Source organism: Cheilinus undulatus, linkage group 13 (genome assembly GCF_018320785.1).
Source record: "Cheilinus undulatus linkage group 13, ASM1832078v1, whole genome shotgun sequence".
NCBI lineage: Eukaryota > Metazoa > Chordata > Actinopteri > Labriformes > Labridae > Cheilinus > Cheilinus undulatus.
The window spans coordinates 14,462,795-14,490,697 of NC_054877.1; the positions used below are offsets into that span (position 1 = coordinate 14,462,795).

The 27,903-nt window shown below is 37.9% G+C and overlaps 1 protein-coding gene across 1 annotated transcript; it reads right to left on the reverse strand.

The window, feature by feature from the left end:
* Positions 1 to 334: 334 nt before the first annotated feature.
* vapal (VAMP (vesicle-associated membrane protein)-associated protein A, like) lies at positions 335 to 27,196 on the reverse strand. The gene is made up of 6 exons (XM_041803326.1): positions 27,024 to 27,196; positions 15,454 to 15,606; positions 13,234 to 13,337; positions 10,520 to 10,600; positions 3,889 to 4,062; positions 335 to 1,378 (listed from the first exon to the last, which is right to left on the reverse strand). The coding sequence occupies exons 1-6, from the start codon at positions 27,079 to 27,081 to the stop codon at positions 1,217 to 1,219; spliced, it is 732 nt and encodes a 243-aa protein (XP_041659260.1). The 5' UTR covers positions 27,082 to 27,196; the 3' UTR covers positions 335 to 1,216.
* Positions 27,197 to 27,903: the final 707 nt, after the last annotated feature.

Here is a 27,903-nt window from a genome sequence, read left to right on the forward strand (position 1 = left end):
AAAGTTAATAAAGCATTGAAGAAAACAAATTTAAACAGAGCTTTCTTAATTTTGAGCTCATGATTGAGCGGATGTTTGCGGCATTTTCTTGTTCTTTCTTTGAGTCTTGGCAGCTCAGAACTGACAGCCAAACAATAATAGATGAAATGTCAAGTGTAATTAAAACACGTGGTTAGCTCATATTGTACTTTGTCCTTGCAGACAGGGAAAAAAGTATCTAATATATACTGTTGGCAGCAAAACAGACAGAAAACTTGGCATGGGAAGACAGCAGGCATAAATAATGAATGTTTGAGGGTGTATCATGAATGGGAGAGACAGGAAAAGACGGCTATCGAAACCACATTTTTTCATTTTTATTTTTTCAATGCTTAATACCATGGGACAGGATTTTTAAGAATGGAGACCTTATTTCAGTCAATATTTGCCTCAAGGAATATATGATTTGTATAATAATAATAATAATAATAATAATAATAATAATAGTAATAATCATCATAATCATAATAGTAATAATAATAATAATAATATAAAGTCTGTATTGGTGTGTGAAGAAAAGGAAAAGGACAGAAATGTACAAGAAGGAGGCACCTATAATCCCCAGCTGGACGTGAACATTCCAAGACAAGAAGAAGTAGAAATTACAAACTGAACAAATTTACTTCAGAGGCAATCCAGCAACAGGTAGCAAGGTTGTTATGATGGAAGTCTGTCCTTTTTATGTTTAAAAGGATTTAAAACAACATTTACAAGACACCTAACAATCAATTCAATTCCTATTAAAAACAACAGAGAGAGTGACTGAGAAAGAAAAATCTAATCTTTATGTCTGCCTCTTTGCCCATGGTTCACTCTAGGTGCAACTTCCATTGACTGATAGTATACAACTTTCATTGTCCCGGCATATAATCTGTATAATCCAGCCATCACAAAAAATAAAGAAAACAAAAAAAAGAGAAGGGGGAGCAATCACTTGTGTGTCGCCTTTCTTTTCTCAACTCTCTGTGTGTACTAACCGTGTGAGACTGTAAAAAGGGCGACGCCTTCGAATGATGCTGTACAGATGTGTTCACTGTCGGCCACACTACCAATGATATGGCAAAGTCAACAGAAAGACTTCTCGGTTTTTCCAGGCCTGTTTTTATTCCGGAGTCGAAGGGGGAGAGGGGGGAGCAGGAGGGGGGAGTGGGGATACGGCTGGCATGCATCTCCCAGTCTACAAGATGAACTTCCCTAGGAAGAATCCGATGAAGATGGCTGCTATGACGACAAGGAGGGAGGGCAGGGAGGCGGTGCTGGCTTCTCGGCCGAGGAGGCTGGTTGAGTTTGTTGTCATGTGGTCTGAACGGGGTACCTTTCTCATTCTAAGACCTTCATCCTGGAACAGAGGAGAAGAAACAGACACGGTTATCAAATTAAATTTCACTCAGTTTTATGATTCATATGATTGCAAATATATGATTTATTTCAGTTCATCATGACAAATTAAAGAAAACTACCAAAGGGTTGTCGCCCTCACATGTGCAGTATATTCATCAGATTTAAAGTGCTTATGATGGACTTGCATCACTCATGGTACCTCCTGTTGATGAAGACGCATCAATTATTTTATTCCTGATCCTGATCAGCACAGGCATGGTATTTTCAGACCAAGTATTATCACCCTGTATTTATACAATCTCTCATGGGGGTTTGTCTGGAGGCAGGAACATTTTAACTCCTCGCTGTCAGTGTTTGTAACAGTTTCTGTAATGTGTACGACTCTGGCAGGGCGTTTTCAGCAAAATGCTGATATATAATGTATATTGGTAAATATTACTCTTAAATTGCCATTACTAAGCCATAACCAGGAGTTGAATCCGTCTGAGACTCCCAGCTTCTTTATTATCCATGTGAGGCACCATTACGCATGACGAGGTCATGGTTGTTTCATTATTATTGCCTTTAATCAAACATACTGTCTCTTATTACCTTCGCCAAGGAGGTTATGAGAACGGGTGGGGTTGTTTGTTTGTTCATTTGTTAGCAACCAAACTCAAAAAGTTGTGGATGAATTTTGATGAAATTTTCAGGAAATGTCAGAAATGGCATAAGGAAGAACTGATTAGATTTTGGGACTGATCCGGATCACCATCTGGATCCAGGAATTTTTTAAAGGATTCTGTACTATTGGGAGATAGGGCTAATGGCGGAAGTCTGCGCTGTTCCCACTTTACACCAGGAGATGGCAGACATGAGTAACTTCAAGCCCAGCAGCATTTTGGTTGTGTTTCTATTAAAAGTTTTGGAGTTTATAGAGTTTGAAAGATGCACGCCCATCGAGGAGACAAGTCGGAGCGTAACAGAAAGCCAGCAAATTGTAGCGAGAATACTCACAATGCTGGGAGGAATAGAGGAGTATTCACCCTCTGCCATGACTTCCAGTCGTCCGGTGAGACCATGGGTGCATCTGTTGGCACCCGTAGCAAATCCAATACTTTGCCTCACCGTGTTTCCACCCCATCGGGGAGGGAGTAATCTGCAATTGCCGTGGTGGGGGGCACAAGGGGACGGATCCAGGAATTTTTTAAAAGGATTCTCCACTATTCAGAGATAGATCTAATGGCGGAGGTCTGCGCTCTCTGAGTGCTTTTCTAGTTATGAATATTACACATGGATTGTCAGAATCCATGTGGGACGCGGGCAGAATTTGACACACCTGTTGCAGGTACAGACGGGAGTGGATGGCACGCGCTGCGGGAGTGAGCAGTAATGGTCAGAAATCCAGCGGGTGTAGGATTAAGACAAGAGTCCCATGCAAGGCTCTAGTTTAAATTATGTGCTTGATTGGAAGGTTCCTTATACAAATTCTAACTTTAGCTCTGGGAGAATCTCCTTCATATCAAAGCAAAATAAGTTTTCTAGCTAAAATATCCCTACATGGACCTTGTGAATCTGAATCGAATCGAGTCTTCTATTTTTTATGCATAAACACTGAGCAACAGCCATCCAGACAGAAGCTGTCAAAGTGGAAATTACGGTGGAAGATGCCCCTGCCACTTTTATATTGTTTGTGTGGCAGCTAGAATCAGCTTACAGCTGATCCCCTAGGATTTTATGTTGTAAAACCGTTTTCATATCACAACTGTGAATATAAAGGCTGAAGGATATGACACGATGCCTCCATATGTGCTCTAAAATATTCGTTATTTTATATATCAGCTGAGCTCTACCTTTGACATTTGTTGTTTTCTTTTGGCAGGTGTACTGAAGTGGATATGCCACTTTACCTAGAGGGAGAGATCTTACATCCTTCAAAGCACAAATTAAATATCAGCTCAGCAATAAGAGGAGCTTCTTAGACTTGAGACTGATGATGGGATACTTTTAGGACAAATGTGTTCTTCAAGGTTGCTGGAGAAAAAATTAAATAAATCAAATTTATATTCTGTAGTAAACTTTAAAAGAGAAACTTTTTTTAAAATAATGCTTTATTACGGGCAATGACAGAGTTTTTCAAAAGGGCAGAGTAAGACTGTCGTTGCTTTGTATTGAAGTATAACTGCGTCTAAAACTCTTACTAAAACGTCTTCACATAAAATACACTGTTGGCACTTCTTGTTGTTTGAATACTTGCATAAAACCATTTGAAAAATTATTTCCTTGGTTTGTTTTTAATGTTTTGACCTAATTTTGTTTTTCCTTGAGGAAAAATGTTGCTGTTTTGTGGCATAAATGCGTAAGAGCATGGAAACAGTGTTCCCTTGCCATTTCCCTCTGAGTTGGTTCAGGGTGTGATCGTTTCTTCAGTAAACAGCATGTTCTCTTAGTCTTGATCTCCATACTGTAAGTGTATTAGTACCACAATGTTCAGCAACATCAATAATATAACTGATCAACACCTCTAACCTTTAATTGCCGGTTCTCCTCAGCCAGCTTGTTCATCTCAGCTTGAAGCCTCTTGCACTTCTCCAGAACTTTCTTCATCTCCGAATCGTCTGGTGAGGCAGTGACAGGCACCGGTGATGGTTCGGCCTTTACGGAGTTCATGACCGGGGCCGCTTTGGTTGCCTCCACGTCATTCTGCCCAGCATGGAGAGACAGAAAGAGAGAGAACCACTAAAGTGAGATCCAGCATGCCTTGAGCTAAGTATGGAGGTTAGCCTCTAGACGGGGGACAAAGCCAGAGAAAGGCCGCCTTGTCCGAGGCCCAGACGTACACAGCATCAAAGAGACCAGGGAGGAAATGCATCCCTCCAGAGGGCCTGCTTGATGTGGCTTTGTTTTGTGGGACAGACAACATGACACCATGGAGAAACGGAGGGCTTTGTAATGATAATACAACAACTGTATTTAGAGCTGACTATAAATAAACAGTGATGGAACGGTCACTATCAGAACAATTCAGATTAGGAATGTATGAAGGAACAAACCAAGACCCAAACCATAAAAAACAAGCTTTACAGCAAACATTGTAAGCTCCATCATAACTAAAGCTCATTCAACACAGTGAAGAGGGTGTGAGCCTGGATCAGACATAACTACAGTTCATGAATGCTTTATTTATTTTGATGCCTTAAAAGTAGAAAAGCAGCAGTCTGAAACACTTGCTAAGAAGCAGCCAAAATTAGCCACAAAAATCCATTAGAAATGGAAAACTTGGCATGATATGAAATAATTTGGAATTATTTTTAGTCTGCATCATGTAGCTCAACAGAGCCCAATCACTCAGCTCTGGTTCCAGAAGAAAATTTCTACAGTCAAATCCTACACTGACATTTCATAAAATGGTTATATCTACATGTTAAATCTGGGAACAAAACCAGCCAGCTACCTGAATACTTGTGACTATCAATAATTTGATTTGGCACAAATATGGCTTTCAAATACAGGGGAAAAGACTGGGTTTAAGACTGTAAGATAGTTGTCAGTAGGGGTGGGCAATATGGAAAAAAAAATCATATCACAATTTTTTTTTTATGGCCAGATGACAATCTTGATTTTATCATGATTTTTTTCATTAAATTTTTAAGACAAATTTGCAAGTTAGTGACCAGAAAAAACAACCTTTTCTCTGATTTTTCTGTATTTAGAAAGAATTCCTGCAGCTGAAGCTTTAAACTAGAAGCCTGTTCATACAGTATGCAATTTAACATCACATTTACTTCAGCATTGTTTACAGACTGCCAAATAAAAAAAACATAAATATGACACAAATTTGATGAATTTTTGAGACGTGGTTTTGCAGTTAAGTAGTGACTGTATGTTATTTTAACGCAATTTAGATTTTTATTTAAAAAGGTCATGAATACATTGATTTACTGCTCTAAATAAGGCTGAGATAAGCAGTGACGTAAACATGTGACACGTCTGCTTCTACAATGAAGGAGAGAAGAGGAGGAAAGGCAGGATGATGTGCTGCAGCAGTATGAATGCAGGCCAAAGAAATGCATGTAAATCAATGATTTTACTGTTTAAAACATTTTCTAATAGTGATCCATATCTGGACCTCGCAGACATCACCACCTCCCTCCGTAAAAAAACGCTGATATTATAACGTTTCACCAGTGACTGCATTATCCTGACATTTACTTGCCAGGTGGAAAGGCTTGTAAATAACTCAGAAAATATTAATTGAAAGCAAAACAACGTCGGCTGTAACAGTTACAACAGCAGGCTTTCTGCCTCAGACACACTTTACCCCGCTGACCGCGGCATGCGGACGGCAGACCGGAGGATACTGTCTTTAGAGCTCATCAAAAAAACGTTGATAAGCTTTGTGCAGATTGTGCACATAAATATACTTTTGCACACTGATGGTTCAGAAAAACAAGACGAAGCTTCGTATAAGAGTCAGAAATCATCATGAGAACTAAATCTTAAGTTTCACTTTCACTCACAGCGTGAGTCTCCACTGCATCAGGGAGCAGAAGGGGAGGAGGGAGAGAGCAAAGAGCATGAAGTAGTAGAGCCGATCCTACGATAAAACAGATTAAGCAGATCGCCAATACATTCTATTTCTTCACGATCTGAGATCATCTTATCGCGCGCCCCTAGTTGTAGTTGTCAGTGGGTAAAGCAACTCCACATTCCACATACAGTTGTGATTCCTTTATTGATAATGACATCCTTTCAAACTACCAAAATGAACATGGACCTTCTTTCATTATTTATCTTTATCATGGATTTTATACAGATAATGGTTCAATGTAGCACAGTTTGCATATATACCTTTCAATAATATCACAGTAGGTTAAGTCATAATCAACAGCGGATGTTTGTAATAAACATTTCAATGGTAACAGTGGACCCCACTAATCAGACAGGTCAATCTGACACTGATCAAATCAAATCAAATATATTATTTTATATTGCTGTGATTGACTGGCGACCGGCCTAGGGTATTCTGTCTCTTGCCCAATGACAGCTGGGATAGGCTCCGGCCACCCCCCACCCCCCCTCCATGACCTCCAATGAGATAAGCGGTATAGAAAATGGATGGATGGATGGATGTTGTTCTTACAAATATAAAAATGTAAGTATTTTATACATTTTCTACTCAGTTGTGTTTCTTTATTGCTTGTTTTTCAAAGCTCCAAGTGTTAATAATGCATAAGTTAGATAAACAGATGAGATGCAGATGTAAAATCAACCAGTAACCTTGTTTATAACTGTAATCTAATAGAAATGTATTGGTGTCAACATTTTATGGTACAATAACACTTCAGAAAAAAGTTCATGGTACAGTATTTATAATGGTATCAAAAAAAACGATAAGACAACAACACAAATGAAGACTTGAAAAAAAAAGGTTTGTATTAATTAATTAAACAAAAATTGAAAAAAGTGCCATAGGTGTGCACAAGGCTGAAAACTCTATAATAATACTTTGGCTCCAGCGTGAAAGTGGCTGTAGGTCTTTGGTGATATACAATATTCACTGATGCACCTTTTGATCTACTTTTGATAGTAATGACATAACTGCTAACAATAACATTTATTTTCTGAAGAATATGAATAGGACTTTTACTTCTGGAGCCACACTGTTTTGAGCCAAGGAATAAATCCTTGTAAAATATGTTTCCTATGACAAATTTAGCTTGGAAATATGTTTTATTTTTGTTCAACTTCTGTTTAACCCAGAGAAACTTAATGAAGTAAAAAATTTCTTCTCAAGTGTTATGAGTGTGCTGCCCCATACAAAATGTTTAAATTGAATTTTCCATTTAGACACTTTAGAACTAAACTAGTAACATTCTGGCCAAGAAGGAGGAAAAATAAATGAGCAATCTTACCAGTTTCAACGTCATTTGAAGACTAGAATGAAACAAAAATCCCTTTGTCTAACTTATTCTCCCTTATGTGTCTTTGTTTGGACTTTCAACAGATGAGTAGATCTTTTGTTCTGTTGCAATTAAGCGTGTATTATGCTTTTGGTTATTTTAAAAGCTTCTAATACTTGCCAGTTTTCTAAAAACGATGCTGAACATTACATTAGCTTGCATGATCATCCACTAATTCAGTCTAAATGTGTAGGTTATTTGGCAAGATCCTGATTACTATCTCTCTCCCCTGTGCAGTCTGACCTCATATAAATATGAGGTAAACAGGCATGTAACTGTAAGGGCTTAAAGAGGTCAAAAAACTAGACAGACACTTTACATGTGTGTCCATTGACTAAAAGCATGGAAGCATTGATACCAAGCTATTCTTACACATAACAAAAATGCTGATCCTAAACCCTGTATGCATTCCAGCGTTATAAGATTACACCTTCCTCTATATATCCATCCTACAGGGTGGCATACTTTAAATATTGCACATAATTTTCGTGCTGCACATGCCAAAGCAGAGAGCAGATACTGTGCTGACTCAGTGGTCTACATATCCACACTGTAGCGTCTTAGCATTAAGCTAAATCTGGCAGGCTTTGTGGTGTTTTCGCCTGAACTGAGAGCCTGCAGAGCTATCCAGAAGCACTGCTTACTGTATGTAAATCCTGATTACACTGAGGGATCATTAATACGGGCTCAGTGTTCGTAGAGGCACCCATTTAGGGAGAACCAACCAAGGTAATCCATAACAGAAGCTACAACAAATCTTATTCTTATACAGCTTATAGAGAGCTGGGTTTTTCCACACTCTTTCTGTGCGGGGATAGTTGTGATTGACAAAACAAAGCATGATAATGTTGATACCTTCCTGTGAATTTCTATAGATTGACCGAGTATGCAAACACTTGCATCACACAAACTCGTCATCTTTCAAAGCTCCACTCTCACCTTGAAACTGCTTCACAGCAGCTGCATTTGGTATTCACACGAGACCACTGGGCTTGTTGTAGGCGGCTAACAAAGCTGGTGCTAGCTGCTAAAATGCAAAACCCACTGCAGAGGCATGGACGGCTGTGGTTCTTGTTCTTCAGCAGAATGAAATGCACGCTGAGAATTTATACATCCCACAACAGAGCATTTACAAACAATACAGTGTGAGTTTTCATTGCCCTCGTAGCCTGTAGTTTAAAAGCTATTTTTATTTGAGCTGCTTTGTTTGTTCTAACCATGAAACATGTGAAACACGCTGCCTTTTTGATTATCTTTTTTATGGCTGCTGTGTTTTAGCAACCATCTCCACTCTAAAATTCATCCCTGCATGGAACCTCTGACAAACACAGTACTCCAGAATGATTTGTTCAACTGATGGTAAAAAATGTCAATTAAGACCTACAGCAGTAATTTGGAGGAAAATATTAAAAATTTATTAAGTGAGAAAATGACAATTCGATGCTCATTGTTGGAGGAAGGCATTTTAAAATAAAACTTCTTGTATGTAAACTATTGTACCTGCACTGGACATGACACAATCATCATTTTTGTCACATGGGAACAACACTCTGCAAACAAAATCCACCTCTTTTGTCAATTACGAAAAGAAATAACTGCAGTTTAACTGAGCACCAACATGCCAAAAGGAGCGATGTTATACTGAATATTAGCACCATTGTGAATCAGTCGTAGGCACAAGACGAGACGAGTGTCAGGATAATGGCCCTGTTGATATTCAGTCAAACATGTCAAATATAAGTGTGGTATTGCTTTTAAAACAATAAATAAACAACAGATTTATGTTATTAACCTACAAATGATTTCCACCAACAGCTGCATGGTTTTATTAATTTTTAATTATGTTTTAATCCATCAAATAGTGAGTAAAATAAAAGTCTGGCTGATGTAGAGTGAACATACTATGCTCAGAACATCTAGCTAACATTGTCACCACTTTAACCCATAGCTTTAAATAATTTTCTTTATGTTCCTGTATTTATTCTCTCTTCTTCACATCCTTGTCTCTTTTTCACACTGGTTTTGATTGCATTATAATATGGTGAGATATAACTATAAGCCCTCCTTGGGTTTCCTTCCCCACCTGCACAATTCTGTATTTCGTTTTTACCCTTTCCTTGTGAAAAATGCACCTAAGTATTGAATGATTAAAATGTAACTTATGGGCAAGCTAATACATAAATAAGCTAAACACACATCAGCAACAAAATTAGCTTCATTTCTATTGTAGTGTCCTGACAGCATCTGGGCAATACTGTCCGCAGTCACACCACTCCTATTTTCTTCTCAGTCGCTTACAGTGAGACAAAAAAATGTAGGTGACAAGACATCATAAGCGTTACTAATATCCCTATCTGTGTTTTTTAAATGTACTATGCTCTGACTTGGTCAACATGGAAGCAAAACTATTCAGCCAAAAGCTTTTAATGGCACGTCAACCCAAAGCACTACAGCTCTGTTTATCTGCACTCAAAATAAAAGCAGTAAATGTTACACTATTAACACAGGGAGTCTGCAGTTCATTGGGCAGAGAATTGCATTTTTAACAGATGTAATGTGGACAGCGAGTTTTAGTGCGGCACAATTAATATAATGGCAATCACAATTGAGATGTCTGACTGTGCAATTAAATAAATGCAGTAGTACTTGAAAGGTTTACAAAAATACCTGCAGAAAGTCCTCTCTCTACGATAGTACTACTACTACTACACTTTGTAGATGTAACTTTTTTATTTTTGGCAAAATCTTCAGTTATTTTAAAAGCAGTACTGTACGAACTTCAGGTTTTGTTTTGTTTATGCTACTTAATATTTGTATGTGCCGAGTTTAAAAAATACATACTTCAAGATTATCATTATTCTCTGCTTTTTCCTTGATATCCAAGCGAACAGATTCATGATACCACTTAAGTATTATGGCGTAATTGCAAAATGCAATACTGTCCAGTATATTTGCATTGGCACATTATCAAATTGTGCAGCACAAGCTAGCATGTGATGCTTGCATGCTGTTAGGGTACAGTGTAAGGGGGAGAGATAAACACAGTAAAAAGCTCGAGTAATGTTGTTATATATATATATATATATATATATATATATATATATATCAGCGCTTGTGAAATGCCTCTTGCCCAGTCAGAGAACAGAATGTAGACTGAGTTAGAAAAAGATTATTTTAGGTGCAACAGTGTCTCTTACCACTTTATCGTTTTCAGAAGGCAGTTCGAAGACACATCTCAGCTTGGAATCCATGAGATCCTCAGGTTTTGCATCTTTCCACTGGTGGAGTTACAGAAAAAAGGAGGAATGTTATTCATCCACTCAGACTGAGGACAGCTTGATTTTATCCACACATGCAAACATAACCCACTTTATACTTTTCGCATGCAATGTAGCCTCAAATCCACAGATATGATGTAAACCTAAAACATGCGCAACTTCATTTGGGGATTCACAGGGATACAGTTTTTGCATCCGCTTTAGGGTCTGCAATCATACGCCCATTAAGTTAGATACATTTTTGACACCTGAAGGATTTATTTAGTGATTTCTACACATTCAGCTTTTAATCAGTGCTTGTTAAAAAAATTAATAAAACAGATTCTTCTTTTCATAGCTGAATAATGTCATGAAACTACACTGTCTGATATAAAACAACAACTTAATGCATCTACAGTTTGCCATCACAACTTCATACAGCTACTTCCTGGATTTAGTTTCTGACTAAGGACAAGTCAGTTCATGAACACAGATGCATGGTATGTCGATGTTTTACTGGGTGAGAAAGGTGTTGCTGCCCTCTGGTGGAAAACTGGAGAATACAGGCCTTTTTTATGACAAGGCCATACTGGCAAAATAAAGCAAAGCTTTGCAATGTATTTAAGCAACAAAAGTGTAAACAGGCTTAAAGAGAAACAGACACCAAAGTCCAAGCAAAATCTAGATGTTAAAATTTGAATTCTCTGCCTAAAAAGGTTCTTTATATTCATATTAATATTTTAACTTATTTATAGCCTTTCATACTTGTAATTTTAGGCGTGCAGCATACATTCAGGAACTTCTGAGTTCATCATTTTACTGTTAATACTCTATAACATGAGGCAGTGTTGGACAAAAGTGAATCCAGCTTTTCTAAATTTCCTTAAAAACAATGATGAAAAGTGACACCATTGACACAAATCACCAACAGATACCTGAACACATTGAAATCAGGATAGAAATCAGCTGACCTATTTTCTCTAATAATCTGATAGAAATAACTAACTGAAAGGGATGAGTCTTTGCTTCAGATGACTGTCAGCGCAGTGACTGGTTGGGATGTTTGTTTTGTGGAGGCAGGCTGAGTAACATGGCAAACACCGAGGGACCCACACAGATGAACCAAAGGAAATGGGCTTGTTACACAAGAAAATGTATGAATCTGTTTTATAGTGTTTTACAGGTATGAGAGCAAATGTCTGAATAAAGCGTTTACATAAATGGATCAATACTGCTAATGTGTGGACTCCAAAACACTGAAACTGCACATGCCTCAACAAGTATTGAATTAAGTGCTAACAGTTATAAAGCCAAGGTCAGACTATTATGATATGCGGTGTTCACAACAATATTTTAGGCCATAAAAATCTGCCCATATCAGCTGTAAATATCTGCCATACAAACAAATAAGTTAGTGGAGTTTTAGGCTGGACCAGCAGACCTACGTCAGGTGAACTCTTTTTATTCATCATCATTATTCCTTACACTTTAAAGTGTGTTCTAAGGATTGAAATTTGTTAATGTGTTCATCCTCAAACTTCAAATTGTGTTTTAACACCTGAAGTTTTAAGTCATGACAAAATTTAAATATCAGTATCGATGTCGAGAAAAATCCAATACTGTGCATCCCAAGTCACTTTTTAAGGTTAGGCAACAACAGAGGCATAAACTTGTGCTACGATGTGACCCACAGACATGGCAGGGTATAGGGTGGCAGACATCAACACTAGAGGGAGGAAAGAAAATCAATTCTTAGATGCATTGTGAAAATCGTTAAATTCTGTGATCAAGTATTTAAACCTGAAATGCTACTTCAACTCTACACACAAAGACCAATTACATTTGAACATAAAAATAGAATTTCTAATAACTGTTAACTAATATTATGTGTTTTGTTTTATGCTTCTCATCCACTTGGTGTTGAGTAGTATCGTTTCAGTTTCAAGCACCTTTCTAGTATCGAATATCATGATACTAAACCTGTCATCGGTATCGATGTTAAAATTTTGGTATCACAACAACACTAGTGTAGTCTTACCTTTAACACATTAGAAATAGGTAATATGGCTAAAATCCTTTATTAGGGTTAATGTAATTCTACAATCCTGCAAACTAGACCATGTTACAGTAATTTTAGACGGACTCTGTGAATGAAGTACAGAAACCTACACCTACAATAATATTTCATGACATTTCTCTTAATGGAAATTCCACTTCCCTTACACTGTAAAAGGTGAACTTCCCTTTACTTACTTCTAGAAAAATTAAAGCCTTACAATGAACAGTTGCAGGCCTTTGTAAAATACAAGCCCGGGTTAATCGAGCGCAACTTAAAAAATAGTGTTAATTTCATATAACTTAATGACTATAAAGAATTAGATTGATTTTAAAACTTTGTAACTTTACTATGGTTTTAGTCACTCCAGGCAAATCTAATTTTGACAACCTCAGAGCAGATAAAGCCTCACACCTCCCTAGGGGGTCCCTGACCCCAGGTTAGGAACCAGTGCACAAGATCATGTGAACATCCAGCCCGGATTTGCTCCATTACTTGCTTCAAAAAGCTGCCACTGATGAAAAATCATTGCCAAGTATCTATCCAAGAACCAGTTCTATTGCCCAACTATAAATGAAAGTCAAAGTGGATTACTCACCAATGAATCCATATCCGAAACATTTGGTGGGGCAAAAATTGTCTGCACCATGAATTTGTGTTTACTTTTCTCATTGGGGTCATAGTCAAAGGGCTGTAGCATGACTGTAAAAAAAACAGAAGAACATTGTTAAATCAAATATGCATGATATCTATACCCACACACAGGACTGCCACAATCTTCAGCACAATAAATCCCAGTCTCTGGTTACACCATTACACAAAAATAATCACATTTTCCTGAATTTAATGCTCTAAATATAATTTACACTCATCCATCTTTGTCAGAACGTTTCTCGTTTTTCCCACAGGTTATTTTGCATCTGCAAACTATTTCAAGTAAATGCATTTATAGTGCCTATAAAAAGTATTCACCCCCTTGGATGTTTTACTGATTTTGTAAATCAATCATGGTCAATGTAATCTAGCTTTTTTAATTAAAAAAAACCTTCTTACACATCAAAGTGAAAACAGATTTCTACAAAGTAATGTCAATTAAATAAAATATGTAATGTAAGATAAGTGACTGCATTATTCACCCCATTGAAAGTGACTGACCTGATTCAACAGAGGTCCAGCCAATTGGTCCTAGTAGTCTCACATTTAGTGAAATGGGGATCACCTGAGTGCAGTGAATGTGTTCCAAGTGATTGTAGCATAAAGACACCTGTGTCTGGAAGATCCAGTCACTGGTTAATCACTATTCCTGGCTACCATGACACCATGAGGACAAAAGAACACTCCAAGCAACTCAAAGAAAAGACTATTGAAAGTATAACTCAAGGGAAGGATACAAAAAAATCCCATGGGACTGAACATCCCCCCGGAGGTTCCGTTAAATCCATCATCAAGAAATGGAAGGAATATGGCACATGTGTAAATCTGCCCAGATCAGGCCATCGTCACAAACTAAATGACTGTGCAAGAAGGAGACAAGTGACGGAGACCACCAAGACACTTATGACTATTCTGAAGGAGCTACAAGCTTCAGCAGCTGAGATGGGAGAGATTCTGCATACAAGTAACAGTTCTTCTCCATTCAAAGCTTTATGACAGCCAGAGAAAGCCAGTCAAAAAGAGTTTACTAAAAGGCATGTAGGAGACTCTACGGTCAAATGGAAGAAAGTTCTTTGGTCTGATGAGATCTGATGGGGGTGGGGTGTATAATATCCACTGAAATTAGGGATATTTGAACTTGACAGAGATCCATACTGTTTTCTACAGACACAGTGGACTGTGGACTTTGATATGTGGTCATAAATCAAGTTTCATGACACTTTTATGGACATGATTTCAAGCACGCAAAGCAAAGCCTGAAAGTACAAATCAGTCCCGTTAATCAGTGATGGATGTAAGACTGAAATAATGTCAAAGTTTGTTAATACAAAGCTTTAGAGGTAAAGGTCCTCAAATCATAAGCGTTCACTTTGTTTAATTAAACTAATGCAAATCTAACAATTAAGTCATTTTTTCAAGAAAAATATTTGACGTTTTGAGATCCTGAAAAGTAGTCATTCGCAGATTTTTCTGTTTATGATATTATTGAGGGCTATTTCAAGTTTAGGCTATTGCTAGAATAAAAATGAAGAGGTTGCACATGGCTGCTGGCTGGATATTGTCATTACTTTTTGGCATTTCATAGACTTGCTTTGTAGATGAAATAATTTGAAGATTATTTGTTGGCTAAACAAAAGTAATTTGCAGCCATATTTAGCACTGCAATTTCCTGCTTTATGAAAATGAAACTTTTCTTTACAAGTTGCATCTCAGCTTTGGGTTAACAAAATTCATCTGCTAGCAAATCTACTGGATGCCATCTGCTACTGGCAGTATTACACAGGCCAAGTGAATACTGTAAAAATGTTATGTATGAAAAGAGTGTATGTATGCAAGTAACTGATAAAAGATGGCAAAATGTAATCTTTTCTACATCCAGTGTACTGCATAGGCTATGACTGAAACGCGGCTTGGGGTTGACCTGTTCGGGTAAAAGCTGCTTCCTAAAGTCACAGCTTGCCGTTTCAACACCTCAGCTTCGATTTTGCATGTTGCCTTGTTGACCTACAACCAAATCACGCTCTATCTCCCTGACCTAGTTTCCCTTTAAGACTCCCCACTGGCTTTCAAAACAAAAAAAATGACATTTTTTGAATTTTTGGGCCAAAGGAAATTTTGTCCACCAATCTAAACAAAAAAAAGGAATAAATAAATGAAAACTCACCAGAGATAATGACAGTTGCTCCTGCATCGATGACGCCGCTGTTTGGCCGTACACAGTACCTGCGAGGTGCAGTTGTCTTCACTTTGAAACACACTCTTTTGTCAGAAGGGTTCTTCAATTTGAGGTTCGTGGTAACTACATCTGTGAAAGGACCTGAAAAAGACAGAACACAAAAAAGTGCATTACTATTTCTGCATTTTGGAGCATACTTGTCTTCTGTGCATATGCCAACCACAGCACAACTGCAAAATTACAAACATGATTGAAGGCTGTCCATATTTGTCAAAACCAGACACTAAGAGGTTCAGTCCTCTCCTTCAGCTGTCTTTTTCTGATTAACCACTAAAAGAACATTTTTCTGGCAGCGCATACAGAACAAAGTTCACCACAGAACAACTTTGGGAGAAATAAAAAATGAAATCATCTGCTACTGCCAGAATTTTGAATATGGGGCATGTTCACTATGACAGTGTAAACTGAGAGACCTTGTGGTGTTTTTGTGCAAGAGTTTAAAAAGAAACTTCTGAGGGGACTGGTTGAAAAAACTTCAGACAGCTGCAACTAAATTAGCCCCCATAATTAAGAAGACTAATTGAATAGTGAGTTTCCTGGCTTAAAGCAGAGCTGCAATATAGTTTTACCTCACCTAACCCTAAAACAGGGGGCAGATTAGGAGATAGCAGTCTGTATTTTAATGGATTACCAGTTAGGATGATCAGGATACAAGATTAGGAAAAAAAACAAACCATAAAAACACAGTGATACCCATCAGGGCATGGGGACACAAGAACTACAAGTCCTGTGCACTGAATTTGGGCTGATGTCATTTTTTTATTATCAAGAAATTAAGCCAAGTCATGCACCATGTCAAAAAAGTTGGCAACATTTTGATACCAAACACTGACAACAAATTTGCAAAATTAAGACCGTGCTCTCTATTTAACTCACAGTAGCTTTTGGTTATAAAATGACTAAAGGTCTAATGCTTTATTTTCCACAAACAGAAAAAATTATTGACTGACTTACTGAAGGTTTGGGAACTTTCAAATACAATTCATCATTAAAGTAAAGGAGATTGTGATGTTTAAAATGTGGCATTACTATGATATACAGTAGCATAGGACATTTTGCCAACCTTAATACCATATGTACTCGTGTAAGTAAATAGCAAACTAATTATTAGTTAGTGTAAAAAAAAAAAAAGGACTTTAATGGCTACAGTTTAAATAGCTGGAGGATTACAGAAGATTTTTAGTTACTTTTAAATTGCTGTTTAGACATGCAGCAGCAGACAAAACTACCCCAATTTCACCTTTTTTCCTGGCAGACAGCTAATTTATAGCAGACCGCTAATTTCCCTGTTTTCCAACCATGGTTCGTGTTTTGTTTTCATACAAACTCAAGCCAAGGTGTATCAGGAAATCAACAGTTAGCCCTTCATCTTGTGACAGTGCTTGCTCCAAATTAGGGCCCTTACCATGAGCAGTATCCAGCGTTGTAAAGCCATAATTCGTCTTAAACAAAACTTGAAGCCGAGCCAGAAGTACCCAAAATTTGATTCAGCACAATTAGACTGGGAAAAATATGTCCCATGATACCTGGTTAGACATAAATAGCATTGCCGCGGCTGAGGTCTACTTTGGCCAGATGCACTGCTCAGCTGTCACCCATCAAGAACTTGTTTTAATGCCCAAACTGGCAATATAACCAACAGAATTAATGTCAGTGTCAGAGATATTTGCCAAGCGCGTGTTTATTGTATTACAGACTGTATAAATATTGGACATGATAACTGCAGATGTCCATTAATATGTCAGATGCCATTGCCTTGTGAAGCTTTACCTTGTTATTTTCTTATGGCCAGAATGATTGTATTTTGTAGAAATGGTGGAGGGTAGTGTAGAGCAGTGATTTTCAAATGTTTCTTGTCTAAGGCACACCTGAGATGAAGCCAAAATCAAGAGACAGCATGCTTATATCCACGCAAAATTGCTTTTTGTAGGTATATGCCACTTAAACAGATAGCCATGTGCTTATATTTTCATAGAATAATTTCCACAAAAGAATGTCTACAGGGTTAAGTTTAGCCAGCGACTAAATTAATTACATAGACACCTTGCCGACAGCTTTCAGCACCCCTTTGTCGCTCACAATCAACACTCCTATTGATGTAAATCATCTCTCCTCATTTTAACAGGTGAGTTATTGAAAGTTTCACACCCTGTATGGTTTAACTAGTAAAACAAACATAAAATTTTGGGAGGCAAACAAACACTTCATTTGAGTGAGTGAGGCTGCAGTGTCCCATTCTGGAGGGAGACAAATTCTCAGCCTCGCTTTCCAAGCCCTCTGAGTGACCCAACAATGACCCATTAAAGTGGGCGGTTTACAGTTTACTGAAAGCTTGCACCACAATGTTTAGGGCTAAACAAATGGTGTAAGCCGTCTAATGGGGTTGCTGTGGTTCAGAGGTAGGGTCAGGTCATCTCTCAGTAGGAGGGTTGGGGCTCTATCTCCAGCTTCTGAAGTCACATGTCAAAGTGTCTGCAGGCAAGACAATGAGCCTCAAATTGCTCCCCATGCTGTGTCAGCTACATACTGGAGATGCGGTTGTGTGGTCACTGATTTTGAAAACTAGTGTAGGTTCAATTTAGTTGGTGCTTTTTCATCATTCTTTTGTGTCGCACTCCAAGTATGCCAACATTTTTGCTTACATTTGACTATGAAATCATATCAATTTGTCATGTATAAAAATCTTTTATTTGATTCAGCAGCACATACCAGCGTGAAAACTGATTGGACAAAACAGAAATACAGAAACCTCCAATCTGTTCACTAAATTTGTCTGATGGCCAACTTCTGTAAACATGGCTGATATCTGCCAACGCCAATGTTGAACTGATGCATCTGTGCATCCCTATCTAGTACTGATGGATGCCCTACATAGCACTCTCTGTAGCGCTGTGCTAGTGCGTGAATATGTTGTTGGTGGTTCAGTGTGGTCTGCAGTGTAAAAAGCACTTTGAGTAATCAGAAAACCAGAGAAGTGCCACACAAGCTCAGGTCCTTTTACCAATTACCAGATCAAGGACTAAAGTGCCAAAATAATTATGATTTGAGATCTCATGTATGCAGACGGTCTTGGTTCAAGTTCAGCCTATGGCTCCTTTCCCACACGTCTCTCCCCTGCTCTCTCTCATCCCCGTTTCTGACGCTATTCCTTGTCCACTTCTGTCAATAAAGGCATAATAAACAAAAAAAGCATGTTGAATTATTCATCTCTGAATACACAGAGCCTACATTCGTCTTCCTTCACGCCCAGCCCTAAGAAAGATAACAAGCACTACAGGACCAGACTGGAGTGGCTCCACCCGGCTAAAGCTAACATGTTCCAGTGATGAGTCGGGTGTTGTTTTCAGCACAGGTGCCTCACAAAGACATTCCTACAAACCGGAAAAACCTTTTGTCCCAGGCACAGAGACCGCATCATATGATATTTGTTTGTGTCCAACCTCTTGGCTTTTACTTTGTAGCTTTTTAAAAGGTCAGTGGTAGAAAACTCAAGGTAATCGTGTTGGTTACAGTTATTGTAATAGAAAAATTACACAGTCATGAAAATCTTACATACCATGATTATTGCTGGTCAAGATGGATGCTTCCTTATTTTCTTATTATTGGCAACTATGTCTATGGACAGCAATTTTACAGTGGTCATGCAAGACCACTTTTTGAGTTGATATAATTATATATCAGATGTTTTGAACGAGTGAGAAATGAAGGTATGTAGATATGATTAGCTGTAGTAAATGAAAGGCCCCAGATTGTTATGTCTGATTACAAACATTCATAACCAACTCTGGACATACCTGACACTTATCTGATTAGAGAAAGATTCGATTAGAGTCTTATCAGCATGAATTACAAAAAAAATAGTGTTATAGATTTAGGACAGAAAAAGTTTCCACTGTGATAGCAAATATTTTGGGGGTAATTGTGTGGCTGTAAAAACTACAGAACTTTTCTCTGTGGATTAGCATCAGCTGTGAGCTGTCTGATATAGCAAAGCAAATCACGGGAAGGATATTTCCTTTCTGTAAGTAAAACTTTTAGTCAAAAAGCCAACTAGTCATTTAACTACAATCGGCTACTTTTTTATTTTTGATTAGAATGAAATTTCTGATTAGAAAGTTGTGGGCCATGTTTACAAAAAAATCAATCATCAGTTTTAAATGGGTGCCTGCCTGCCTGCCTGCCTGCCTGTTTGTGTGTCAACCCCGCCCCCTGCATGCCTGAAGCATGTATGTGTCATGTAAAGAGAAAGGCGGATGCAGCTAAGAGAAGACAGAGTTTGATATACTACACTGTGTATCAGTAAAATAGACAAAACAAGAAGAACAGCATTCAACTGCCCACTGCAGCGAGAGGGATCATCATCATTATGAGCTACTTTTGACATACTTTTGAGAACAACTAAAACACTGGTGGCAGTTACACGAAGCCTGCACAACGTTTAACATGTAACCAAAAGCTGCTGCAAGAGAAAGAGAGAGCTCTGTCTTAATAGCACAAATAGCGTTGGAACATTTCTGTACTAAAATGCAGCTAGCATAATTAAATTTTTCCTTTTAGACAGTTTACACGAGTTTGCCTGCATTCTTTGTGATTTGAACAAATTATCCAATATGTGCATAGGACTTGTCTTTTTTTCCACAATATTGTTTATTGAGTTTTATGCCATACAAAGAAGTGCAATCATGGGTTTAACATCAATATAAATGCATAGGACTTGTCTTTTTGTTGCAATAGTATTAAAATAGGCATGGGATTAATCATAAATAGTGTAAACAAATAAAATATACAGACCTGCCGATTCCCATTTTTGTGGCGTGCTGCTTACTAATACTACAAATCCCAGTTTTCATGTTAACTGTAAATATTAGGGAAAAACATCCACACAGAGCATCGTAGTACGAACGAGAAAGTCCAAACTTTTATTCAGCCATTGCTGTAAACTCCTCCACGGACCAAACCACACTACTCTAAGAATAAATAGCTAACAGTAACATAACGTATCTGCTCAGGAATCATTGTTCCTGTCACTCAACATGCTGCTCTTCCCTCATACATCTTTTCCACTCTCATAGCTGTTGTTAGCCATGATGGTAGCTTTCAATCTGGCTTGATAAATGCCAATGCTTCAGTGGTGCCTTGTCCTTCCAAAACTTAATGTGAGCTTTCCTCCAGTCATCAGTTTCATTATTAGCAACCTTAACTTCTCCACACGAGTATCAGCCACTGGGATTTTTCAATAGGTTTTTGGTGGAGATGCAAGATAATTATCAGTACTGATAAATTACTGTCGATATTGCATATATTTTACATATTTCTATTATCCCGATAACAAAATATTAACCAATAAAAGCCATTTTTTTCTTTCTCACAAGACATTCTGAAACAATAGGTGGTGCCACGGTACGTGACCTACTGTAAAGTACCAGAGAAGAAGCAAAAGCAGCCCCAGTGCTAAGAGGCTAACATCATGGTGGAGTTATTCAGTATTTACGGGGAGGATAACACAACAGTGTTTGTAAAATTTGCCCCACAAAGATCCCGAGCGGAAAAAAGTCGAGTTTTAACTCAACGGATCTTACAAGTCACATAAAAGTCATCATCCTAACGACGTTAAAATGAAGCAGCAGTAGCCACTAACCTTAGCCATGGGCATTAGTGTGTGTGCTGATTCAGCAGGCATTGGAAACTGCAGAAAGTTTGCCAGAACCAAAAAGCAAAGCTAATAATGACAAAATCAGGCTCACAGTCTCCTGATCCACCGCTATGATTATTCATGAACGAAATTAAAGTTTAAGATTACGATATCATGACAACCCTGGTCAGATCTGATGCTTTACAGTGCTTGGAGTATTTAAAATATGAAGTCAAGAGTTTAGGCTGTTAGACTAGCCTTCATCCTAGGCATTGTTCTGTAATAGTTTTTAAAAGACTGCATATTGTATATCATATAGGCTAAGGGTTGCACTTTTCCATCTCCAATAGACCCATAGCAGCCTGTAATTATACCTTGACTCTGTTTCTTAAGTCCTCTGAGAAACAAAACAAAACTTTAGGCTAATGCACCAAACATAAGAAATAATCGAGAGCAGCAGCACTCCTCAAGGAGGTAAAAAACCCTGACTCAGGATAGTTATCAAGCCCTTCTCTCACACACAGACCCAATAAACACAAGCAGCCCTAAGACAACTGAACAACTGCATCAGCAAAAAAGGAATACAAGGTTGACTAAGATAAATTCTTCACTATGTAGGTTTTCCTCGCTGTGAGCAATACTAGAACCAAGACAGAAATGGATGAAACACTAGAAAGAAGTTGTGTGCATCAGAGAAACACCCACATATCCTGCATCCACTGCTCAACTCTGAGATGCCACCTTTTGCTCAAGCAGCGTTAGCACCATCTCTCTCATCTCAGTGCATGTATGCTGAGTTAGGGTCCCCCAGGCCAGTCCTATTCTAAAAATACCAGCCAAGGAAAAGGAGGGCTGCCCCCTCTAGCTTGCTGGAGGAATCCCAGCAGAGGCTCTAAAACAGACCAGCTCTCAGATACACGTAGACCGATTTAGCTCGGCCTCGGTGACAGTAAAGGAGCAGTGGTCATCTTCCTGCTCCTCGTATTGCTTCTCAAAGACAGACAGGAACAGTTTCATTTTACACAGTTTTTCACCTGAAATCTTCACAGTTGAGAACCCTTTTTCTTTTCTATTGAAGCATTTTGAAATAGATTTGCTCAATTAAACGGTAATTTTCATGCTGATTCATACTGTAGGTAAACAATTAGTCTGGGTCAAGGCACAAAAACAAACCCTTGCATAACACTTCAGACCCACCCTGCAAGATGCAGTACAGGTGCAGCTTTAAGTCAGCTGCTGATTGTGGTCCAGATAAAATTAACTACAAATAAATTTGCGTCTTACCGAGTTCGATTTAAACCATATCCCATCCCTTAGATTACTCATGCTCTATAGCCAGAGTGATATTAACAGCACTGACTGTTAGTTAGAAATATGATCGATAAATTATCTCCACTCCAGTGCAAGCATCATCTTCAATATAGCCTTGAATCTATTCCAATGTAAAATGGATGTTATATGTTGGCAGAAAATGTAGAACCTGTGACTGTTCAGTAAACAAAATAAGTCCAATTAGAGCAGATTTCTTAATCAGGTTCAGAGAGGAGGTTCGTGATCAGATTATGATCAGGACCATGGCTCCAACATCAGTCAGAACAAAAATATCAATTAAGGGTTCAGTTAAAGGACAAACTTAAAACCCAGGATCATCTAATGACTCTCAATGTGATAAGTTTATCTATTCGTAAAAAACAGGCAGTATTTAAACTATTTTGCATAAGAAGTTAAACCTTATTGCATTACTTACCTGCCACAAACTACTTTTGAGACAATTTCACTCAAAAAAAAAAAAAAAACCCTGTCAATCCTCCAACTTACAGTGACAAAATCTCTTTAAGCACAGCTGTTTTAGTTTTAACTTTCTGGAATTGCAACAACTTGTGCACTTTGCAAACATCTTTTTCAGATTTTTTGCAAAAGAAAAAGTTTCACAGTTTAAGGGAATGATCACGGGTTGTGAGTTCAACATGGGCATTCCTGCTTGTTCCCACCGTGTGGTATTATCAGGTACAGGATCTGAACAGTGTAATGGCATTTTAAAACATGAAAAATCCATCCAACACAGTACACCTCAGCACCATGACATTAGTTAAACATACGTCTCAGTGACTTTTCTCAGTCCAAAGCTACACAGCTGGTCTGGTATTTGAACTGCTGACCTTTCAGACAATCCTGTCAAGTCCAGGCTAAAATCAGTAGTATCAACTCATACCTAGCCCTAACAAACAATCAGTCTTTCAGATAAGAGGACAATGGCCGAAAAGATTCTTGGTTTTCTGACAGTGGTGCATTCAGCAACAATAATACAGTGCCTCATTGACAGTATTGTTTGTAGCAGAGACAGAGACAAAGAAATGGAACAGTTGTAAGAAATAAATGATCCAGCCTTTTGGCTTGTCATGATACCAGAATTTAAACTTTGATGTGATACTAGTAAAAACAATATTGATATTATTTCGGCATAACTGCAACAGAAGTTCTAGGTATCTAATGGTAGATAAGTTCTTGTTCCCTGTTATCCAAAACTGCAGATGAACACCTGCAAACTGTCTAAATTGCAAAAATTCTAATTTTTAACAAAACCATAACTTTTCTGACACTTTTTCAGGGTGACAGCATGCATTAAAATGATAGAGTACATTATCTGCAATGTCTGATAAGTATGAGTACGAGTAATGAGGCTTGGTAATGGCGCGGAAAAGAGATACATGATATTGGACGGATCTTAAAAGGGTAGTTTAGACCTAAAACCCCTGCCCTTAAAACACACATTTTAAAATTTGAGGGGGAACAAATGAACACATTTCAGATCTTAAACGATGGATGATGAACCCACTCTACTGACTTAATTGCTTGTACAGCCAATATTTACAGTGGATAGACAGATTTTTATAGCCAAAATACTGGTTGTAAGTATCGAAATATTCATATCTACCAATATTTCCATTTCAGTGTTTAAACTAATATCACGCCTCTAATGTTGTGCATCCCTTGTGCATATCAGGTACTGGTATTGGGTATCTGCATCCCTAAAAAATACTTTTCTGACACTTTTTCAGGGTGACAGCATGCATTAAAATGATAGAGTACATTATCTGCAATGTCTGATAAGTATGAGTACGAGTAATGAGGCTTGGTAATGGCGCGGAAAAGAGATACATGATATTGGACGGATCTTAAAAGGGTAGTTTAGACCTAAAACCCCTGCCCTTAAAACACACATTTTAAAATTTGAGGGGGAACAAATGAACACATTTCAGATCTTAAACGATGGATGATGAACCCACTCTACTGACTTAATTGCTTGTACAGCCAATATTTACAGTGGATAGACAGATTTTTATAGCCAAAATACTGGTTGTAAGTATCGAAATATTCATATCTACCAATATTTCCATTTCAGTGTTTAAACTAATATCACGCCTCTAATGTTGTGCATCCCTTGTGCATATCAGGTACTGGTATTGGGTATCTGCATCCCTAAAAAATACAAAGTCAAAGTTCTGGTGTGCAGAAGCTTGTCTGCAATTTTTGGTAGATAAATTTCTCTTGAATAAGGTCTAGCAATTAATGAACATTTAAATCAGATCACAATATGGCCAAGAGCAATTTTCAAAATGCAGAAGGTGCAGCATTTCCTTAAGTTGAAAAGTCAAAATAACAATTTAATACAGTTTTTGCAGTGGAGATGTTATGTTCTCGGCATCATACAACATTCAAGCGTCATTATTTTCTGGAATAGTTTGCAAAAAAAGTCCAACTTTCCATATTTAAAATGATAATGTCGCAAAAATGGCGATTCCCTTCAATATAACAAATTATATTAGCCCTCCTCTCAAACACATTTTTCTTTCCAAACAGCCTAAAACTGGCAAATTTAATGCCACTGCAGAGGAGGTCGGTGTTTGTCTGTTCTGTGACTTTGGGTACACTGAGAACAAGATTCTTTTTTTTTTTAATGGTACAATTTATGCTCACTTATGTAATCTAATTTTGAGGAAAATATCTCTGATTAATGCTGACTTTTTGGTGAGCCGGTTATGAAAAACTTGAATTTTGATTCAGAGAGGGAACCTTTTTATAAATCAGATTATATCAGCAAGCTTGGGAGAAAAGACAGAAGCTTTTTTTTTTTTTTAATTCTGAGCTGAATAAGGAACATGCAACTTTGTAATTGCTTGTTATAAATTTAATGTTTGGAACACCTCAGTGGTATTTCTGGTGTCTTAAAAACCCATGAGGTTTGGGAACTATAGGAATTCTTTTTAAATATGGCATTGATATGAAGAGTTACAAGAACACTCAAAAATATAAAGGAGATACAGCTAAAGAAAAACATCACCTTGTAGGAAAACGTTTGGAATCTTTAGACAGAGAATAACGTAGAAAAACTTGAATTTTGCTTCAGAAAAGGAAACTTTTTATAATATCAGATTACATCTACAAGCCTGTTGAAAAGGCAGAATGTTTTTGTTAATACTGAGCTTGAAAAGGGACATGCAACTTTGCACTTGCTTGTGTTAACTTGAAGTTTTGGAACATCTATAGTATTTCTAGTGTCTTAAAACCCACAAATTTGGGCACTTTTTTGTTCATGAAACATAAATAAATTAAAATCAATCAATCAAATAAACAGTATTTTAAAGCTTAGGTAATTCTCAATACTACTGAACAGTACATTTACTTTACTGTTGCTTTAAAATCATGTGGTACAAAAAGTACCCAACATTTTTGGCAACCTCATCTGGCTCAGAATGAATTAAAGTCATTATAAACTGCAGGGACATAATGGCACTGCCTTTGCAGATCTGCACTTAAACTTTTACCTATGTAAGCATAATACAGTTATATTGTTGGCTGATATCTCTGTCACTAGTAATGGCCATTCAGTTACAAAATCAACAGTTGAAATCAGACAAAGTAGCCAGCCTTAACTTGATTAAAGACTATCTAAGGAGATGGGACAACGTTGAGGGGTCTACACAATGCAAAACCAGCCTATTTAGTACAGGAATGTAGCTATCAATGTAGATGCATATCAACTTTTGCATTAGCAAGCTAGCCTAGCTGTGATTAGCCAACGGTTTACTGACACATCATTGAACCTTATCATAGTGACCAGAGCAATCAGCGATATCTTAAGAGTGGATTAGTTTGGTTTCATGTGAACGGGGTGTGTGAACAATGTTGTCCGTCAACATTTTTCACAGAGCATATAATGCTAACTGGTTACTGGAGTTAGCTTGAAGGGATGGACCAAATGTTCCTAAAACTGTGTCTGTAGGTTGTTAAAGTTTCCATTGCCACTGTCAGTTACTTCAAAAGCCTCATACAGGGAACAGTCTGTCAGAGGTGTGTCAGGTTTGATGCTACATTCGTCGCCAAGAAAGTTAATTTCCTTCCCATATTACGTCCGGGTTGTAAGCATTTCAGGGAATAGGCTGAGCCCCAAGGAAACAACAGTTTGCTGTTGCTAACACTACTAGCAACATCATAGTAGGTAGCCCATGTTGCTAATAAAGTCATATCACTGGTAAAAATGCTAAGTTGTATGCTTATTTAAATTCAATTTATAACTACTGACAGCTGCCACAAATTCTTCCACTTCATAGCCGGGAGTTGTCAGGTAGCTGGTCATGAATGGCAGGCGGTCAACATGCACGCCACGCCGGCAATCCACGTCACTCCAGAGCGAGGATTTAGCGGCCCGTCTGTCCCTGGCTAACTTAAAATGGCGGTGAATGCTAGCTAGCTCGCTAGCAATGAAATTCGCTGGAGGGAGTGTGAAACCTTCCCAGTCAGGTAATTCTCCACCACCACAATTAGCAGGATATTTTACACGTCAAGAACTGTTGTGTTCACCTACCTTTAAATCTGAGGTCGGCGGGAGGGTCAAGAATAAGGACCTGATCCAACTTTGACATTTTAGCTGAGGGGATGCACTTGATTTCGGTATCTGGGAGTATAACTGACAAGTGGAAATCCTAGATCCCCTGCTGCCACTACTGAGTCAAATGCTGACTGAGCTCTGAGCACGAGCATGTGGGTACAAATACTTGAACGCGCGAGCGCACAACCCTGTTGCGCGCCCTCGTGGCACTGCAACTGATGTGATTATGGTCCTGTGAACTAGTTGTACCAAGAAGTCTGAGTAAAAAACAAGATGGGATTCCAAGATCTATGGGAACTCTTCATATAAATGACATTGATATTACGAGTAAAAAATACCCCCCAAAAAATAAGAGTAAACGACTCTAGAGCAAAAGAAAATTATCAACTCTTGGGGAACCCTCTCGAAATTGTTACACATTACCTGTCAGGGGCGGTTTTAATAATTTGGCGGCCCCAGGCAAATAATAATATTATTAGCTTCTCCATTTTGGTAACAGTAGTTATAGACAATGAGGATTTTTTTTATGAAGCATCCCTTTGCAGTTAAACATAGCCCATCATATGTACAATTTCTGCACTGAAACATCTATATAATTTTTTAAAAGTACTCATTCCTGTGAGTACTATGTTATATATTTTAAAACTGAAGTCCAACAGTGTCTGAAATATTTTCTAGTTTTCAAAGACAGAAATTCTTAATTTTCATTTTCAAATTCCATTTTGATTACTCTGGGCAACTTATCAATGCTCTATATAATAAGTTTAGTCAAATAAAATAATTTTTAATGTATACCTTACAAATGGTGCACACCTATTTGGAGTCATTTGGAGAACAAGGTCCCAGGCAGTGGTGT